This window comes from Pseudophryne corroboree, chromosome 4 (assembly GCF_028390025.1).
Source record: "Pseudophryne corroboree isolate aPseCor3 chromosome 4, aPseCor3.hap2, whole genome shotgun sequence".
NCBI classification, from domain to species: Eukaryota; Metazoa; Chordata; class Amphibia; order Anura; family Myobatrachidae; genus Pseudophryne; species Pseudophryne corroboree.
Window position 1 is genome coordinate 926,962,232 of NC_086447.1, and position 13,423 is coordinate 926,975,654.

The 13,423-nt window shown below is 56.1% G+C and overlaps 1 protein-coding gene across 2 annotated transcripts in view; it reads right to left on the reverse strand.

The window, feature by feature from the left end:
- The window catches only part of LOC134911904 (mitochondrial amidoxime reducing component 2-like), a 64,860-nt gene that overhangs the window by 21,711 nt on the left and 29,726 nt on the right, over positions 1-13,423 (reverse strand). The window contains exon 1 of one of the 2 annotated variants that reach the window (XM_063919854.1): positions 5,379-6,161. The exons of the other annotated variant lie outside the window; for it this stretch is intronic. Within the exon in view, the coding sequence (XP_063775924.1) occupies positions 5,379-5,635 (257 nt within the window). The 5' untranslated portion in view covers positions 5,636-6,161. Of the gene's footprint in view, positions 1-5,378; positions 6,162-13,423 lie in introns of those variants that run through there. 2 annotated transcript variants of the gene reach the window in all.

Consider the following 13,423-nt stretch of genomic DNA (forward strand, 5'->3'; position numbering starts at 1 on the left):
CTCTTCTCCGGCGAGTTGAGACCTTGTGCATTGAGGGACAGCACTTTAATCTTCCCCGGGGTACTCATGGTGGAATGAAGTAGAACACGTTCCTAGAAACCTTAAAGTGGAGGGAAGGGGAAGGGAGAGAAGGAAGAGCAAGCATGGAAAAAGAGATAAAAAAAGAAAGGAGTACAAAAACAATGTAATAACATCAGCAAAAGACCCGCAGGAGAGAGACTGAACCGTAACCCCGTCAGTCTCCCTACCGGCATGTAGCCAGAGGCGGGTATTGTATGGGGGAATGGGGGTGAACCGCAACTCAAACCATGATAACAACAATAACATATTTAAACTGACACAGGAAAAAGGAGAGGGAAAAAGAAATAAAAAGGGGTGGCCAGAGGGGGGACAAGGGCAGCGGCCAAGTCCGCAGCCCCCTCCCCCCACCGGTCAGCATAAGCAAGGATATTAACCATTTATCAATAACCTCTGTAAATAACTAGGAAATGACATGTAACATAGTTGTGAACCCTTCGAGAAAGAAAATTACCCTCCAACATTGCATTAACAGCAAGCGTTTCTGTAGGAGGGAAATAACAATATCAATCAGATGGGTCCATTACAGCTAATCGGTTTTGGAGGGAGATGTATTTGACTGGGATCTCCTCCCAGTGCCTCGAACCTCTTGCCATGGTTGCACGTTAGGAGCCCGTTTAGGAGGAGGTACATCCGAAAGAGGAAACTCCCAGTCCGGAATGGACAATGGAGGGAGGCCTAGGGAGGTGCAGAACGGGGTGACGCCTGTGTGGGAAGATAGGGTGTACCATTTCCCCGAGGAACAAGCTTGAAGGTGAAAAGGAAATCCCCAGCGGTAGCGAAGCTGACGTTTCCGCAGTTCGTCTGTCAGGGGCTTCAAGGATTTCCGCTGCTGGAGTGTGTACCAGGAAAGGTCTTGATAGAGGCTTATAGTGCAGCCATTGAAGTCGATACCATCAAGTTGTCTGGCTTTGAACATGATCTCCTCCTTCGAAGTAATGGAGCCGGCAAATGACGTCACGAGGTCGGTCAGTGGCGAGGCCCCTCAGTCTAAGGGCTCTGTCGAAAGTGATGACGTTATCCGAGTTTGTTCCCAAGAGTTCGTTGAATATCTTGGACAGGGCGTCCACTAGACCAGATTGGGGAACTTCCTCCGGGAGACCCCGGACTCGGATGTTGTTCCGTCTGCCCCTGTTGTCGATATCCGTCATTCTGGACTGTAAAGCTCGGATTTCTTTGGACTGAGCAAGGACAGAGTCCCTCAGCTGGGACATACAGGAAGCGCTGGCTTCTTGGTCTTCCTCCAGAGTAACCACCCGGTCAGACAGGTGTGAGATGTCGCTTTTGATGGAGGCGAGCTCGTTCCTAATAGTGTCTTGAAGGTCTTGCTTTGTGGGAAGGGACCTCATGAAGGTTAGGATATCCCGGAGCTCGCGACTACTAGCTGACGTAGCGTCAGCCATCTCATCAGCTGGGTTCGAGGTCGAAGAAGCAGAGGGGGAGGTCGGGGAGCGGGGAGAGGAACGGCTCTCCATCTGTGGGGATATCGTGGGATGAGGGAAGGGCCTCGGGTCTGCTTAGGACCTCGTGACTTTTCGAGGTTGGTTGTTTTTGCTCCGTCTAGAGGATTTCGAGGCACGTCTCATATTCCGGAAGGGGACAGTGAGGAGGATGTTTGCAAGTAGCTCAAGATGTGTCAGGATCAGCAGGATCCCCCGTGGCCTGGTTTCAGATGGCCATCAGGTGGCCTCGGGTAGAGTAGTAGAGAACAAAAGTCCAGGGCAGTGCATGGCGATGTGTGGGCGCCAGACAGCAAGGAGGAGAAATTTAGAGGCTAGAGGCAGTGCCGGTGCTAGGGTGTTTGGTGCCCCCCTGCAAACTATAAATTTGCGCCCTCCTAGAAATGGGAGAGGCAATGGGCGACACTGGTGAGTGGCAGTGAGTGACCATAGGGAGAAGCAGTGGTTGACAGGCAGTGGGTGACACTGGGGTGAGGCAGTGGGTGATAAGTAATGGCTGACACTGGGGAGAAACAGTGGGTGACACTGGGGAGAAGCAGGGAGTGACATAAGAGAGGGAGACAGGGAGAGGTAGTGGGTGATGAGGAGGAGCAAAGGGTTACAGGGAGAGGCAGATGGTGACAGGGAGAGGCAGTGAGTGATGGGCATAGAGTGACAGGCAAAGGCACAGGCTGACAGGGAGAAGCCGGTGGTGACAGGAGAGATAGGATGACGGTAGAAAGTAACAAGAAGTGGGTGACAGGGAGAGGGTAACAGGAGACAGAGGGCGACAGGCAGTCGGTGACAGGAAGAGGGTGACAGGCATTGGGTGATGAGGAGAGGCAGTGGGAAAAGAGTGATGCAAACAGATGGGCAGAAGAGGTGTACCAAAAGGATGGCACAGAGGATGGCCAGAGAGTCTGGCAAAGACAAAAGATGTACAGAGAGGCTGGAGAGGAAGGGAAGAGAGGCTAGTGCAGACAGGGTATGGACAGAAATGCTGTCACAGAGAAAGGGAATAGAGGCTGGTGCAGAGAGAGGATGTGCAGAGAGGCTGGTGCAGAGGAGGAGAAGATGGTACAAACAGAGGATGGGCAGAGAGGCTGACACAGAGAGGAAAAAGGAAGAATGCTGGTATAGGCAAGAAAAGTACTGAAAAACATTACATAGGCAAGAACAAATGAAGGAGAATGAAGAATAAAAATCCAGAGACATGAAAAACTGAACTGCTGGAGGAGGAGATGACAATGGGATCAAGGGCTGGCAGCAAACTATATGGTACTAACTAACTCCTGCCTGCTGCTCCCGCTCCAGATTAAATGTACCAGAATCATGACGTGGTACTTGAGCCAGTCACCCGGAAAGACATTTGGCCAGCGAGGCTGTCATTCCTACAAGGCACACATAGGGCACTGGGAGCCACTGCGGACAATTCTTGTGATGTCACATAAACAGGCATAACTAGGGTTGAAGGCACCCATGGCAAATAAAAATGTCACCCCTTGAAAACCATTCTCCCTCCTACAGAGCCAGTAAAACAGTCTTTACATGCACATATTCTAGTACCTTTTTTGTTTTAAAGATTTTGCTAACAGATCTACACACAGTCGCTGCCACTCAGGTCACATCACAGGCCTCCACATGCCACTCAGACCACACCACAGGCCTCCACATGCCACTCAGACCACACCACAGGCCTCCACATGCCACTCAGACCACACCACAGGCCTCCACATGCCACACCACATGCCTCCACATGCCACTCAGACCACACCACATGCCTCCACATGCCACTCAGACCACACCACAGGCCTCCACATGCCACTCAGACCACACCACAGGCCTCCACATGCCACTCAGACCACACCACAGGCCTTCACGTGCCATTCAGACCACACCACAGGCCTCCACATGCCACTCAGACCACACCACAGGCCTCCACATGCCACTCAGACCACACCACAGGCCTCCACATGCCACACCACATGCCTCCACATGCCACTCAGACCACACCACATGCCTCCACATGCCACTCAGACCACACCACAGGCCTCCACATGCCACTCAGACCACACCACAGGCCTCCACATGCCACTCAGACCACACCACAGGCCTCCACATGCCACTCAGACCACACCACAGGCCTTCACGTGCCATTCAGACCACACCACAGGCCTCCACATGCCACTCAGACCACACCACAGGCCTCCACATGCCACTCAGACCACACCACAGGCCTCCACATGCCACACCACATGCCTCCACATGCCACTCAGACCACACCACATGCCTCCACATGCCACTCAGACCACACCACAGGCCTCCACATGCCACTCAGACCACACCACAGGCCTCCACATGCCACTCAGACCACACCACAGGCCTCCACATGCCACTCAGACCACACCACAGGCCTTCACGTGCCATTCAGACCACACCACAGGCCTCCACATGCCACTCAGACCACACCACAGGCCTTCACGTGCCATTCAGACCACACCACAGGCCTCCACATGCCACTCAGACCACACCACAGGCCTCCACATGCCACTCAGACCACACCACAGGCCTCCACATGCCACTCAGACCACACCACAGGCCTCCACGTGCCATTCAGACCACACCACAGGCCTCCACATGCCACTCAGACCACACCACAGGCCTCCACATGCCACTCAGACCACACCACGGGGCTCCATATGCTATTCAGACCACACCACGGGGATCCATATGCTATTCAGACCACACCACAGGCCTCCACATGCCACTCAGACCACACCACATGCCTCCACATGCCACTCAGACCACACCACAGGCCTCCACATGCCACTCAGACCACACCACAGGCCTTCACGTGCCATTCAGACCACACCACAGGCCTCCACATGCCACTCAGACCACACCACAGGCCTCCACATGCCACTCAGACCACACCGCAGGCCTTCACGTGCCACTCAGACCACACCACGGGCCTTCACGTGCCACTCAAACCACACCACAGGGCTCCACATGCTATTCAGACCACACCACGGGCCTCCACATGCTATTCAGACCACACCACGGGCCTCCACATGCTATTCAGACCACACCACGGGCCTCCACATGCTATTCAGACCACACCACGGGCCTCCACATGCTATTCAGACCACACCAAGTGGCTCCACATGCCTCTTGGACCACCTTATATGTCTCCACTGCAAATGCCTACGCAAACCACTCAGGCCACCACACACAAATTTTGACCTCCCTATGGCCCACAACAAATACCACACTAACTATCCCCTCGTCCCACAACAAATGCTACACTGACCCTCCCTTACGTCCCACAACAAATGCCACACTGACCCTCTCCATGTCCCACAACAAATGCCACACTGACCCTCTCCATGTCCCACAACAAATACCACAATGACCTCCCCACGTTCCACAACAAATGCCACACTGACCCTCCCCACGCCACAAAACAAATGCCACACTTACCCTCCCCACGCCACAAAACAAATGCCACACTGACCCTCCCCACGCCACAAAACAAATGCCACACTGACCCTCCCCACGCCACAAAACAAATGCCACACTGACTCTCCCCACGTCCCAAAACAAATACCACACTGACCCTCCCCACGTCCCAAAACAAATGCCACACTGACACTCCCCACGTCCCAAAACAAATACCACACTGACCCCCCCGCACGTCTCACCACACATCCCACTACACGTGTGTGTGTGTGTGTGTGTGTGTGTGTGTGTGTGTGTGTGTGTGTGTGTGTGTACACACACACATAAACAAACACACACACACACACACACACACACACATAAAGTAGAAGTATACAATTATTATTAGGAAGTTGTACTTACCTGCCATGTTTCAGATGATGTGGTGCTGTACATGGTGTTGCTGCTTTTGGACTGTGCCCCTTCAGGTGGCAGTCTCCAGCTATGGAGGGGGAGGGGGGGGGGGGGGGGCGGATGTGCACATGGAGAGGTAGCAAAGGTACAGATGGGGAAAGGGGGTGGAGGGGGGTATATAGAATAGTGAGCAGAGGCACTGATGGGAAAAGGACTGAGGCATAGAAGGGGGAGGGTATAGGGGATATAGGAAAAGAGGCACACATTGGACATAGGGGAAAGAGGCACACATGGGGATTTAGGAGAAAGATGCACACGAGGATAAAGGGGAAAGAGGGTCACATGGGGACTTAGGAGAAAGAGGCACACGAGGATAAAGGGGAAAGAGGCACACATGGGACATAGGGGAAAGAGGCACACAACGGGATTTAGGAGAAAGAGGCACAAGAGAATAAAGGGGAAAGAGGCACACATGGGACATAGGGGAAAGAGGCACACATGGGGATTTAGGAGAAAGTGGCACACGAGGATAAAGGGGAAAGAGGCACACATGAGTATAGAGAGGGAAGAGGCACCACTGGGAAAAGTACGATATCCTCTCTAGCTCAGCTACAGGAAGCAGGGGAAGGTGGAGAACAGAGGAGACCTGGGGGTGGGGCAACATGCTGAGGAATGATAAGAGGGGAAGCTGAGCTGCTGGGAGATTTAAGTGCATCCCCTGCGTGGCTGGGACTCCAGAGGAGGGGGGCACACAACCCCCATTCCGGTATCTACAACCTGAGTCTAACGGTAACTCCTGAGAGGGGGCCGCTGGCACTGGCGAGTGATTCAAGATCCCAGTTGCTTCCTAAACACAGACATCAATCTGCCTGCAGCCACGATCTCAGCACCAGCGGGGCCCCTGTAAGCACTGACACTTCTACGTGCAGCCTGTCTCTTCAGTGACCGACCCCTAAGCATTCGCCAGCAGGGCTGGCTGACTTAGTAAATGTCTGCTCTCCTCCTTGCCCCACATAGCGGCCGCGCTGTCCTCCTCTGAGTGGAGGGGGAGAGCAGACAAGCCAGGAGATTCGTTCTGAAATTCCTCCCTCCTGCACTGTCACTGGTAACAAAGGCGCCGAGCCCGTGATGGCGCCGGAGAGGGGTAAGGGGGAGGGGCGGCAGGTGGCCCGCGGGCCAGCGGCACAATGGAAAGGAGGGGCGGGCAGGTGTGCCCGTCCCCTCTTTCACACCTACAGGCGCTGGTAGCCTGTAGAAGGCGAGGGGGCCGGCCGGATAGCGGGCGGGTTAAATAGGAAGGCGGGGGGGAGGAGGCGGCCACTGAGAAAGGTGAGCACAGAGAGTGAGGAGAGTGAGCCAGCGGACGGCAGCAGCGGCGGTGCTACGAACGGCGGCGGAGAGGATCCACGGAGGGCACCAGCATCCGCCGAGCAGGAGGAAGAAGGTCACTCGCGGGTGAGTGCGGCTCGGCGGGTACGAGAAGAGGCAGCAGCGGGGGGACGGAGAGACGTCGGGCACAGGCTGCGGAAGCGACTTCCGGTCACTTCCGGTCGCGCGGCGGCTCCGGAGGCTGGGTGCAGCGCGGGGGGGCCAGAATAGGGTCGCATTTCGGCGGACAAGGCCACCAGCAGGATCAGCACCGCAGGGCAGCTGCAGAAGCCACATTGCATCCCCTGCAAAATAGAAAAAGGAAAGCAGCATGGATGGGCCAGCAGAGAGGGGGGTCAGAAGAAGGAGCATACCCCACAGGTTCAGGGAGGAGACAGAGGACAGCGCAGGGTTGCACTTTAACCCTGCAGGGAGGGAAGGAGCACGTCAGCAGCAGCAGCAGCAGCAGCAGCACAGAGAGAATGATGCAGGAGCTCCCCCTGGCGGCAGGAAAGGAAGAGGACAGCTGCAGGAGACGAAGAGAAGGAAGAGCAGCTCCAATCCGGCAGCCAGGGCTGCGAAGAGGAAGAAGCAGCCGGCAGCAGCGATCACCAGCGAGCAGCAATACGGGGTGAGTGACCTGCCGCCCATTTACGAAGATATCCCCGCGGCAGCGGAGTCAGACGGACCTGACTCCGGGGGGGAGGGGCGGAAGGGTTGGGGCAAAGTTTTGAGCAGCGCCAATCCCACTTCACCCGCCACACAACCGCAAACCCCAGCCCGTAGATGGGAGAAAGGAGAGGGCGGCCCATCATCAAGCGGCCGGGATGCGTGGGTACAGGAGGCTTCCACCCAGCTGTTCAAGGAGATGTCACAGCTTCCGGCGGCGGGGCAACCGGACAGGGGGAGGCATGACAACGGACACCGTCACAGCAAGGAGAGGCATCACAACGGGCACGGAAGCAGGGAGTCATCTTACGGCCGGAGATCACCGCGTTACCATTCGCCACCGCCCAGCCCTCGGCATCGGCACAGCCTACATTTCACAGCACGCAGGTCATCACCGGTCAGGGGTTACAGCCGACACGCATCACCGCCGGAGGCATACATCACATCACGGCACGGCTGTCGAGGGTGCAGCTGCAGCAGGAGAGAAGACATGCAGGAACAGCGTTATCAGTCGACGGGAGGAGGGCAGCGATCAGTGCAGCACAGCAGCCAGCACAGCACACCGACAAGACAAGGCGACAGGGAGGCAGTGCACAGGAACTTGCAAGTCTTCACCACGCCAGCAAGATCAACGCACGGGAGCAATACGGCGGTCCACGGTACCATCACGCCACGGGAACGGCAGAGGGCATACACGCAGCGGCCAGGAGGCGCGGAATTCCAGCGCGGAGAGGGCGTCATGGGCTACGCTACGGCCGGCGATGCCCCAGCAGTCAACACGGTCCAAGTGGCCACCACACCGAAGGCATCATCCGGCGCGATGACCAGCGCGGACGGTCCAGCGAGGGAATCCTCACACGGGACGGGTGAGACCAATGTCGATATGAACAGTTTGTGTAATGTTATGGTGTCCCCAGATATATCGCAGAATGTTGGTAACGTTATGGTTAAGTTCACGGGGGTGGTCGGTAAGGGCGGAGCAGGTCAGGCGAGGGAGCAGGGGGATAGCGCAACGGATTCAGACGAGGACGAATCATGTAGAGTGTTGAGGGAGCAGCTAAAGTTAGCTAGAGCGACATGTAAGAAAAGGAAGGGGCTTACGCCGGGGACAGATGCGGTTAGGGAACAGATGGGGCAGGTGCAGCAGGAAACGGCTAAGAAATTTTTGCAGACAGGATCCGCAGTGGGTTGCGAGTTTAGCGCAGTGGCAGGCCACTTGCCAAAACAAATCAGAAAGGAGATAGAAAAAGGGGGTTTCGTCGATATATGTTCATTGACAGAGAAGGGCTTGAGCGACAAGGAAAAGGCAAAACCGAAAGGGGGTACACAAGTCAATAGCTACAAGACTATTGAGAACTGGCTGAGCGGAATGTTCGCTTACTCCGGCTGTTACATAGAAGCGTACCCCGAGGTAGCGATGAGCATGTTGAAATATACAGATTTTATATACTCTGTGTACAAGGAACAAGGGGGATCAGTCTGGCTGAGGTACGACGAGAGTTTTAGAGCGAAGGCAGAGGGCGGTAAGCCCATCGACTTCGGAGTTAGGGACCTCGACGCGTGGCTCAAGGCATTAGCAAGCGGTATAGCGGAGAAGGCGGCACAAGCAGCCGGGGCAGGGAGGCCTAGCACGCAGAAACATGACCTCAAATGCTGGGCGTTTAACGAATCTCAGTGCACCCGCGCGCAGTGCAAATTCAGGCACGCATGTTCCTTTTGCAACGCAAGTCATGCAGCAAAGGATTGCTATAGGAAGAGAGCAAATCACCCAAGAAAACTACCCGCGGCAGCAGGGGCTGGGAAAAGCGTTTAGCCCAGTGAATTTAAGCAGGATCCTGGGGTGGCTAGCCAGGTATCCGAAGCAGCAGGAAGCCAAATTGCTGCGGGACGGTTTTAGGGAGGGCTTTAGGATACCAATAATAAGAGAGGTCCCGCCCACAGAAAAAATAAGAAACCTGAAATCCGTCAAGGAGCAACCGGGGGTGGTACGGGAGAAGATCGCAAAGGAGCTAGAGTTAGGTAGAATGGCGGGGCCATTTGCAGCCCCACCATTACAGGATTTGATAGTGTCACCTTTGGGACTGGTCCCAAAAAAGGCACCGGGGAAGTTCAGGCTCATCCAGCACCTGTCTTACCCCGAGGGAGGGTCAGTAAACGACGCACTGGACAAAGAGCAATGTTCAGTGCAGTATCAATCCTTTGACCAGGCGGTCAAGATGGTGAGAGCACAAGGGAAAGGAGCTCTCATGGCAAAGCTAGACATCGAGTCGGCCTTCAGACTGCTTCCATTGCACCCAGAGAGCTTCAGGTTGATGGGTCTAAGTTTTGACGGGGTTTTCTTTGTGGACAAATGCCTGCCAATGGGGTGCGCCATTTCATGCGCTTTCTTCGAGGCATTTAGTTCGTTCCTGCAATGGTGTTTGCAGGAACGCGCTGGGGCAAGGGCCATAGCGCATTATCTAGACGATTTCTTGGTGGCGGGCCCACCAGAGTCGGAGCAGTGCAGCCACCTTTTACGAGAGCTACAGGGTATGCTGGAAGAGTTCAGCGTACCCATCGCGGCGGAGAAAACCGAAGGCCCGACGGAGGTTATATCCTATTTGGGCATAGAAATTGACACGGTTAGGCAGGAGTGCAGACTACCAACAGAGAAGGTGGTAAAGTTGGTCAGGGAAGTGAGCGACTGCGCAAAGGCCAAGAAGGTCACGCTGGGGCAGTTGCAGTCTTTGCTGGGGAGCCTGAATTTCGCTTGCAGGGTGATTCCAATGGGCAGAATCTTCAAGAGGAGGCTGGAACAAGCCACAGCAGGCAGGGCATCAAAGCACCACTTCATACGCATCACCAGGGAGATTAGGGAGGACCTGCGGGTGTGGGAGGAGTTCCTCTTACAGTTTAACGGGGTGCAAATCTGGCCCAAGGAAGTAGCACCAAACCGTGCGCTGCAGTTATTCACAGACGCAGCAGGAGCTACGGGGTTTGGGGCATACTTGCAGGGCGAATGGTGCGCCCAGCGATGGCCACCAGAATGGGAGACCGCAGGGATCACCAAGAACTTAGCGGCATTGGAGTTGTTCCCGATAGTCGTGGCAGTCGACATATGGGGTAAAGTGCTGGCAAACAGGCAGATCCAATTCTGGTGCGACAACATGGGGGTGGTGCAAGCCGTGAACAACCAGCGGGCATCATCGCCGCCAGTGGTCAGGTTGCTCAGGAGGTTGGTGGCAGCTTGTTTGCACCACAACATAACATTCAGAGCTAGACACGTGCCAGGGGAGAAGAACGTAATAGCGGACGCATTGTCCAGGCAGAAATGGGAAGTTTTTAGGACCGCAGCGCCGGGAGCAAGCGAAGTAGGTTTAACATGCCCCTCCTATCTCTGGCAGATAGTCGATCAGAACTAGATAAATTGGTGGAGCGATCCCTGGCACCAAAGACCTGGAAGGCCTACAAGGCCGCATGGAGAAGATGGCGGCAGTTCCAGGGGGAGGGGGAGATTGAAGCCAAGCCTCCGCAGCAACAAGTGTTGGCGTTCTTGGACAAACTCAGAAGGGAGCAGACGTCCAGGGCAGGAGCAAACACGATACTAGCAGGGCCCCATCCGCAAGAAAAAAGGAGGCGAGGCGGATATGGATCGTCGGTCACTCATACGTTCACTGGGCGGCAGCACGGGCCGCCGGGAGGCCGTATGGAAAGCAGTTGGGGCTAGCGGAGAAAGAGGGGAAGGTATGCTGGTTTGGGCAGAAAGGGATGAGGTGGCACGGCTTGAGGGGCACCCTGTTATCCGGGGAAGAGGCGACAAGCAGCCCCGATACCATAGTATTACACCTGGGGGGCAACGATTTGGGCGACATGAAATCCCTAGACTTGATCAGGACAATACGGGACGATCTAGCATGGGTAAGCGAGCGATGGCCGGGCGTAGAGCTAATATGGTCTAACATCATTCCCAGGCTAGCTTGGCGCGGAGCTCGGAAAGGGGCAGGAGTGGAGAGGGCTAGGAAAAGGGTCAACGCGGCCGTGGGCAAATGCGTGGCCGCACTAGGGGGACAGGTCATACGGCATAAGGACATCAGTCAAAAGATCGGGGGCATGTATAGGAGCGACGGGGGTCCATTTGTCGGACATTGGGATTGACCTTTTTAATAACGCGCTTCAGGAAGCACTGGAGGCCGGGGGTCAGTAGCTGGTTGCAGGGTGGGGGCTTCGGGTCTCGGGGGAGGGGGGCAGCCGAGATCCTCGTGTGGCGGGAAGAAGCGGTGCGCAAGGCATGGCGAACGGGGGGAGCCAGCCGAGGTTGGCAGATTCACCCTCGGTGAACGGGCGCATGCTCGGCTCCAGCTTTGGACGGTTGGGCCAGGGAGCTGCGTGCCAGGTGAGCGTGATATGCGCCAGGAGGGCTGGTTCCCCAGGGGCGTTGCCGCGGTGCCTACAGGGTAGGCAGGGCACGCCCCCAGGAAATCAGGAGGGGTCAGGGACCCAGGGGTGCCTTGCCCACCACTTCTATCCGTGCCCCGCAACCTTGTAAGGTAACATGTAAGGTAATGGAAATAAACTGTGGCCAGTAATTCGATCCAAAGGAAATGTGTCAGACTCTTTATTTCAAGGGGAGCTTATTAGCTTATGTGAGCGGAAACAAAGGGGGCCGCCGTAGGTCGACCTCTCCCCCTTATGGTAACAAAGGCGCCGAGCCCGTGATGGCGCCGGAGAGGGGTAAGGGGGAGGGGCGGCAGGTGGCCCGCGGGCCAGCGGCACAATGGAAAGGAGGGGCGGGCAGGTGTGCCCGTCCCCTCTTTCACACCTACAGGCGCTGGTAGCCTGTAGAAGGCGAGGGGGCCGGCCGGATAGCGGGCGGGTTAAATAGGAAGGCGGGGGGGAGGAGGCGGCCACTGAGAAAGGTGAGCACAGAGAGTGACCCACCCACCCACCCATTTAGAAAAGGTGTATATAGGTACATATACTTACAGTTCAGAGTTTTATCGTATAAATCGTTGCAAGTTATAATACGGTTGTATGTTTAATGTGTTAAGGAAAATTAAGGAATACGTATGTCACAGTCAGCGGGCGGCGGGAAGAAGCGGTGCGCAAGGCATGGCGAACGGGGGGAGCCAGCCGAGGTTGGCAGATTCACCCTCGGTGAACGGGCGCATGCTCGGCTCCAGCTTTGGACGGTTGGGCCAGGGAGCTGCGTGCCAGGTGAGCGTGATATGCGCCAGGAGGGCTGGTTCCCCAGGGGCGTTGCCGCGGTGCCTACAGGGTAGGCAGGGCACGCCCCCAGGAAATCAGGAGGGGTCAGGGACCCAGGGGCGCCTTGCCCACCACTTCTATCCGTGCCCCGCAACCTTGTAAGGTAACATGTAAGGTAATGGAAATAAACTGTGGCCAGTAATTCGATCCAAAGGAAATGTGTCAGACTCTTTATTTCAAGGGGAGCTTATTAGCTTATGTGAGCGGAAACAAAGGGGGCCGCCGTAGGTCGACCTCTCCCCCTTATTGGTTTGAAGTTGCCTGTCACCTGTTTGACAGGTGCTGGAAGCAGCGGAGCGGGGGACGCCTCTGGGGCCTGGCGCCTCCCTGCATTGCGGACCACGCTGAGCGTATTGCGCCGGCTCTGGCTAGAGGGTCTCTACGGACGTGGAGAGTATTGGTGGAAAGAAGCGGGCGCAAGCTTCCTAGTTATCTCTCCTCCGGAGGGGGGTGTAATATGACCTCAGGAGGCTGTTTATTGCGTTGATACCCCAGGTCCCTGGGAACTCATATATGGCACTGTCTGCCTGTTCAGCCTCCAGGCCACTCCCCGTGATCCTGACTTCCAGTGTCAGCCCAGGAACCCCTCCAGTGCGGCCACCAGTGCGATACCCAGGGTTGAGGGGGGGGACTCACGTAGGGACTCACGTAGGGTCTCCACTGCTCAGAAATCGCGGAGGTGCGTTCCGGGCACGGACCAGCCAGTGACCGGGGCAGCACCACTCAGCGGGGAGGGAGGTCTGTAGCCAGTAGCGGGAGAGGAGTCCACCGGC